We start from the raw sequence: 7,227 nt of genomic DNA, 5'->3' as shown, positions 1-7,227 counted from the left end.
TTTCCAGTAAGTTTACATATAATATAGGTGGAGGTCCCTGAGGACCACTCAAAACCTTGCCTGCCTTGCCTCAAAATATGCAGGGGTTCCAGTACCCAAAAAGGTTGAGAACCACTGCTATACACACTACTGAACAAAAGAACCGAACATGTTTGCGGGTTTCAATGGATCCAACAAATTGCTGGCAGATATTTTCCCTCTTGAGACTGTCCAGCCTGTCTTTATGTACATTACAGACAACTACGCAGTTCAGTCTCTCTTGGCCCATGCTAGCCCGTAGCCAAGTCTTTAACCTGCGGAGTGCATTGAAACTCCTCTCAGCCTCACATGAAGACACTGGCACCACAAACAAAATTCTGATCAGCACCTCAACTTGGTCAACCAACCCCTGCACCTCCACTGGAAGCCTCCGGACCTCTGCTGCCTCTCCACTGCTGCTACAGGGGTATTTGTTGTGAAAGAGAGGGATCTGCACTGAAAGAGAATCTATGTTCACCTCTGGGTACTGATCTAGAGACTCATCCAACTCCCCCGTGAGAAGCGCTCTTTCCAACTTTTGCAGGACGTTTAGACTGTCCTGGTCAAAACGGTCGCCAAACTGAACCTCTACACCATCCAACACTTAAAAGAATTCTGCCCTTAGTGATCCACTGCTTTGCCAGCAAATTGTCTTGAGTGTGACTCAATGGATTCATGGAGTCAATCAATGTTGTTGCTTTCTCATACAGTGCAAGGTAGCTTTCGTCATTTCTCTTGCCCCTAAGAGATGACCGCACACACTCGACTGCAGCCTGCATACCAGAGACAGTCTGAGTTTTCTTCTGCAGTGAAATGTTTAGACATTCAAGCTCTCCAAGAACAGCAGAGGCAAGTGTGAGGCCCAGCACAGCCTTGCCTTTGCTGAAGTGCTCGATTAGCAGCACACACACACATTTACACAACATATGCTGCAACCTTTTGTACTTTTAATATAGTTTGTTTCATATTGGCTGGTTCCAACAATAGCTGAATTTGTAAACTAGCGAGCACAAATTCCGTTTCTGTGGTGTTTGCTATAATCTTTGCTACCTGGTTAAATAAAGGTAAAATAAAATTTAAAAAAGTTCACTAGCGACAATTTAGCTTTTGAAATGAGACCATTAAATATAGTGTTCAGTTTGGACTTCAGTTTATCGCTAACCTTATCACAGGGACTTTGAAGCACTACAGCGCATGCTCTTCTGTTTTACACTGCCCTGGTGTGGAGGACCTTCTGTTTTACACTGCCCTGGTGTGGAGGATCTTCTGTTTTACACTGCCCTGGTGTGGAGGGTCTTCTGAATTACACTGCCCCTGGTGTGGAGGACCTTCTGTTTTACACTGCCCTGGCTTGTGTAGTGCACTGTAACAGTGAGATAGTGGTCCTGACAGAGGCTGGTCCACCCGTCTGATGTGATGGCCAGCTTTGGCACGTCCTTCAGCTAAGTGTTCACATTGGCCTTTTCTACACCACACCAGGTAGGAATGAATGTGTCACTGAGGTAACTTCTGGAGGGAGGGGTATATTTGGATTTGAGTGCCTTGCTCATCTCCCTACAGTAAAAAAAAGACAGTTTTCATGTGTTGAATTATCATTATTGTATTGTTGTGTATTGTGGAGTGATGGGACTAACATACCACCCTTTTATACTACTATATCCAAAAAATGTATACAACTCAATATATACTGACAGACTGTTACCTAAAGCCCTTGGACTCCACTGTTGCCTTTCACTATGAACCAAGTCACGGTTAGGTGGCACTCATTCACCCTCTCCTCAGTCAYCCCCCCACTAGCTGTCAGCGTGAAGGGGCTTTGGACTTGTTGTCACAACTTCCACCGAAGTTGGTCCCTCTCCTTGTTCGTTCGGCGTTCGAAGTCACCGACCTTCTAGCCATCATTGATCCACTTTTCATTTTCCATTGGTTTTGTCTTGTCTCCCATCACACCTGGTTCCAATTCCATCAATTACATGTTGTGTATTTAACCCTCTGTTCTCCCCCATGTCCTTGTCGGTAATTGTTTCTTGTAGTGCTTATGCACGGTATGCTGGTATTTACCGGGTTTCGTTTGACACATTTATTGTATTGTTCTGTTGACGATGGTTTATGGATATTAAATGACGCCGTTGTAAGTCAGTTTTCGCTCTCCTGCGCCTGACTTCTCTGTCGCCAGTACGCACCTCGCCACACTTGTCTTTGGCTTAGACCACCGGTATTAGAGGGAGGAGTGGATTGGTTCATTGTAGCAAGCACACTTTTGAACGTTTAGCTYTCTCTGCCATCGTCACAAATTAAGAGCAGGGTGCTGTAGCGTGTGAGAGACACAGGCTCCGCGCGAGAGAGATCTCTCTTCTGGATYGGGAATAGCGAAAATGCATCATAGACGAGTGTTGTAATCTCATTGAAAATTAGAAACGGTTGGTGAGATAAAATGTGMAAGATAATGTTTATGTAGCAWTAATAAGTAGGAGATGTATTTTCTTAATTTCTCCAGTACCGAAAGCAGAACCGATAACGTCGGAGTTTATCGAAACTATGGTCTTTCATAATTTACCCCCGGGGCCCGTTTAATACCGGGTTTCGGTACCCATCCCTATTAATAACATCATTATTGGCTATAATAAAGACATATTAATACCCACTTAAAAATGTATTTATTACATTGACTGAACCCGTTTTAACTTTTTGCATACATTTGTGGTAGTTTACTGTTGGTTGTTGATGTGAGTAGAAAACAGTCAGTTTTTTTAATTTTTTTATCATTTTGTCAATATTTATTTTCTTAACCACATACAGTAAATAAATTAAACAACAATAGTTAAAATACTGATGTACAAAGAATTCATATTTTAAGATTTAACTTCACAATGGTTTGTCAAAGGCAGTCTAGTTTCCCACCTTAGATGAAAGACCAGCATCAAACGGTGACACCTTGCAATAAGAACACAAAGGCCCCGGACACACTCGGGTTTAACTGCTGTACAACGTACTCGACACAATGGTTGTGATACAACTCATATTTGTGTGATCAAATCAAATTGTATTTGTCACATGCACCGAACACAACAGCTGTGGACCTTACACTGAAATACTTACTTACARGCCCTTAACCAACAATGCAGTTATAAGAAAAATACAGAAAATAAATAAATAAAACAAATAATTAAAGAGCAGCAGTAAAATAACAATAGCGAAGCTATATACAGGGGATACCGGTACAGCGAGGGTACATACAGGAGATACCGGTACAAGCGAGGCTATATACAGGGGGCACAAACATGTTTTTGGCAAACCATTCTGTGGTGTCTCCACAATGCTTGTGTAATAATATTTTATAACATTTTTGACAATCTCTTTGTTGTATCACAACCGTTGTGACAAATGCATTGTTGTGTAACTTAAGTGTGCACGGGGCCAGAGAAACACACACATCCACAAGATAACAACATGGACCTTAGTGTAACTTAGTAATGTTGCAATTATTTAAACCTGCTAAACTGAGGACGTGTGTGGTGTGTGTGGTTGTGTGTGTGTGTGTGTGTGTGTGTGTGTGTGTGTGTGTGTGTGGTGTGTGTGTGTGTGTGTGTGTGGTGTGTGTGTGTTGTGTGGTGTTGTGTGGGTGTGTGTGTGTAATTATTGGCTCAGGCGTGTGCTCACAGGCTGGGAGGTATGGATGTGATGGGACACAGGGGCGTGGAACAGCTTTAAGACTGAGGAGATGTGCACTGTAGAGAAGGAGAGAGAGAGATCAGAAAAGAGTTGATTAGATGAGACAGTAACCAGGGCTCTGCCCATCGCCATGGCATAGCAATCCCGACAGTAGTAAGAGAGAGAGAGAGGATTAGATGAAATGCTCAAATAATAACGTTATAATATGTTATAGGACACGTACACAGGGCTCCTGGGTCTTTATAGGACCACAAGGGCTCTGGTCTATGGACACACAGGGCTGCTGGGTCTTATAGGACACAGGCTGCTAGGAGCAACGTCTGGTCTTAATAGGACACGACGAAGGAGCTTAAAGGTTAGGGTCTGTCCAATAGAACACACCTGGTCTAGGGACCACGCTTGACTGGTCTTATAGGACAGCCACGCAAGGGCTACTGGTCTTTATAGGACAACAGGGCCTGGTCTTCATAGGACACTACAGCACAGGGCCTTGGTCTTATAGGACACAGCAGGGCTCTGGTCTTCATAGGACAGCTACACAGGGCTTTTTGTCTTAATGTGGACAGCGCTACACCAGGGCTCTGGTCTACTTGGATACTACGACCAGGGCTCTGGTCTTCATTGGACACTACACAGGGCTCTGGGTTCTTATTGGCACTAACACTGGTCTGGTCTTATTGGAAACTACACAGGGCTCTGGTCCTTATTGGACCTGATCCCAGGAGGCTCTGGTTTATGGAGCACTTACACAGTGGCTCTGGTCTTATAGGGGAACTACACAGGGCTCTGGTTTAATTGGACACTACACAGGGCTCTGGTCTTATTGACATACACATGGCTCTGGTCTTATTGGACACTTACACAGGGCTTTTGTCTTATTGGACACTACACAGGGTCTGTCTTATTGGATACATCACAGGGCTCTGGTCTATTGGACACTACACAGGGCTCTGTCTTATTGGACACTACACATGGCTCTGGTCTTATAGGGAACTCACAGGGCTCTGGTCTTGATTGGACACTACACAGGGCTCTGGTTTTATAGAGCATTACCTAGGCTCTGGTCCCCCCCCGCCCGCCCAACCCCCCTTAAGCACCACCTTCACCCAATATTGATGTGTCCAAATAACCAGTGACGGAAAACCAAAGCACTGGAGCTACTGTTGCTCATTAGTCATTGCATCCCACAGTCTTTTGACATACGTTACAATACTATTTTTGTTACGCAGTATGTCCACAAGAGATGGCTGTTCCTATAACTCTAAACCATGGGTAGGCAACTAGATTCAGCAGTGGGATGATTTTTTGTCGGAGCGGACGGTTGGGGGTCCGGAACCTAATTACAATAATTTGTAAACTGCAAATTGACCACAACTAAGTGATTGTCTTTTTTGACCCCCTCCCGCCCGGTGGGCCGTCTTACTGGTGTGTACTATCTCTATATGTCTCTGGTACAGCCTATGTGCGTCCCAAATAGCTCCCTATTTACTTTACAGTGCCCTACTTTTGACCAGGGCCGATAGCCCCTAAAAGTAGTGCACTATAAAGGGAATAGGTTGCCATTTGGGAGGCAACCTTTCTCCACTTACCATCTATGTAGGAGTGCAGAGCAGTGAGCATGGATCCCTCTGGGGTGCTGTAGGCTGTGTACTGCCGCTCTTCTGGGGCTGGGGTGGGCTGGGAGTGGCAGCCGGGCTGCAGGGAGGACAGGGGGGTGGGCTGGGAGTGGCAGCCGGGCTGCAGGGAGTGGTTGGGGCTCACATGCTTCTTATGGCGTGCTCTGCAGTTCTGGAACCAAACCTGGATAGGATATAGAAAGTGCCATGTTTTTAGTACCAGCATTCAATAGTGACACACTTAATTGATGTGTGTTATTAAAGGGCCAATCGGATTCAAACAGCAACAAAGTGGTCACCTAATAACTCGTTTTGGTGAGCAGATGTACCAATCCCAGATGGCTGTTTTAGAGGAAATGTCAGAAAACCAAGTGGGTGTTTTTACAGTTTCTTTTTCATGAATTATTTTCAACACAACAAATCCTGAAAAAAAATACAAATGTACTGTAGAAATGCAGTCATATCCTATCCTGATTGTGAGGCATGYGTTGATTAAAACTGTGTATGAATACCTAACCCAGGGATGGGTAACTTTGATGGGGGTTGGGGCCACAGGGGTTCGCGGGTCTGCTTACCCATGCGAGCAAATATGTTTTGCTCCTCTTGACAGCGGAAAGAGAAAATTGAAGTTTGAGAGTTAATTTCCTGCAATTCTACACATTTTGCCATGGGGCGTAAAGAAAATGTTGCAGTTTTAAGACAAGTTTGCTGCAATTCTACACATTACAACAACGGGTCGCCAGTTGACCATCTCTGATCTAACCTGTATGACTCTCCTACTCAGGCCTGTCTGCTCTGCCAACTTCTGCAGGGTCTGGGCATTCGGGTTGTTGTCCTGGGCAAACTGGGCCTGCATCACCTGGAGGGGTCATAAAGTCACTGAGCTCAATCACAGGTCAATCACATGAGGTCATCCATATGTTAGTCACTTGCCCTGAACCCCTTGGCTGGGAACAGTCAGACATAATTGACAAGGCTTGGTGACATCTGCAGGGGCTGGATTTAAGCTCCCAGGAAGGATTAAAAAATGAACAAACCTGTGGCATAAATTCATATTGAACCAAATTATGAACCTTGGTATTCAGCTTTATCACAATGCTATTGACCTGGGGATGGTCTCCCAGGTACGTTTGGGGGATATGTGATACTCACCTGTAATTGGTCAGCGGTGAAGCTGGTGCGCGCTCTCTTCGACRGCCTGGGCTGATTCACTTGCTGTTCTGTTGGCATCATCCCCTCTAGGTTCATACCACTTCCTGAAATGAGATRAATGCTCTTCTTAATTAATGAGCTCATAATCATGCTACTCGACATGCAAGCCGTAGACATCACACTAGGCACAGACGTCAATTCACGTTGGTTAAACGTAATTTCATTGAAATGACGTGGAAGCAACTTTGATTCAAGCAGTGTGTGCCCAGTGGGATTATTATGAAATCTCGACATCTATGCATTGAATGGCTTCTCATCTGTGAAATTGGAATTTACTTTTGTTCCATATCAAAGACAATAGGCTGTATTTTTTTGTATAAATTTACATAATTTAATTACTATCAAATGTCAAGGGSCTTTGTCTAAAGGTTTATGCATTTTACAGTATAGTACAAGTATTCATAGTGTCTTCAGAAAGTATTCACACCCCTTGACTTTAACACATTTTGTTGTGTTACAGCCTGAATTTAAAATGGATTAAATGTAGATGTTTTGTCACTGGCCAACACACAGTACCCTGTAATGTCAAAGTGGAATTATGTGTTTTTTAAATTATTATTTATTATTATTCAACCACAAAGACCAGAGAGATTTTCCAATGCCTCGCAAAGAAGGGCACGWATTGGTAGAAAGCAGACATTTAATATCCCTTTGAGTTATTAATTACAATTTGGAAGGGTTACCAATACACCCAGTCACTACAAAGATA

At 44.0% G+C, this 7,227-nt stretch overlaps 1 protein-coding gene across 1 annotated transcript; it reads right to left on the bottom strand.

Moving 5' to 3' along the window:
• Positions 1 to 3,654: 3,654 nt before the first annotated feature.
• On the bottom strand, positions 3,655 to 6,608 carry LOC111952677 (LIM/homeobox protein Lhx8-like). Its single transcript, XM_023971569.1, has 4 exons — positions 6,459 to 6,608; positions 6,070 to 6,165; positions 5,280 to 5,490; positions 3,655 to 3,746 (listed from the first exon to the last, which is right to left on the bottom strand). Exons 1-4 carry the CDS (start codon positions 6,606 to 6,608, stop codon positions 3,655 to 3,657), a joined length of 549 nt encoding a protein of 182 aa, XP_023827337.1.
• Between the last annotated feature and the right edge of the window lie 619 nt (positions 6,609 to 7,227).

This window comes from Salvelinus sp. IW2-2015, linkage group LG26, assembly GCF_002910315.2.
Source record: "Salvelinus sp. IW2-2015 linkage group LG26, ASM291031v2, whole genome shotgun sequence".
Taxonomy (NCBI): domain Eukaryota; kingdom Metazoa; phylum Chordata; class Actinopteri; order Salmoniformes; family Salmonidae; genus Salvelinus; species Salvelinus sp. IW2-2015.
The sequence above is the reverse complement of the archived record's forward strand: the minus strand, read 5'-3'. Positions and strand labels throughout refer to the sequence as shown.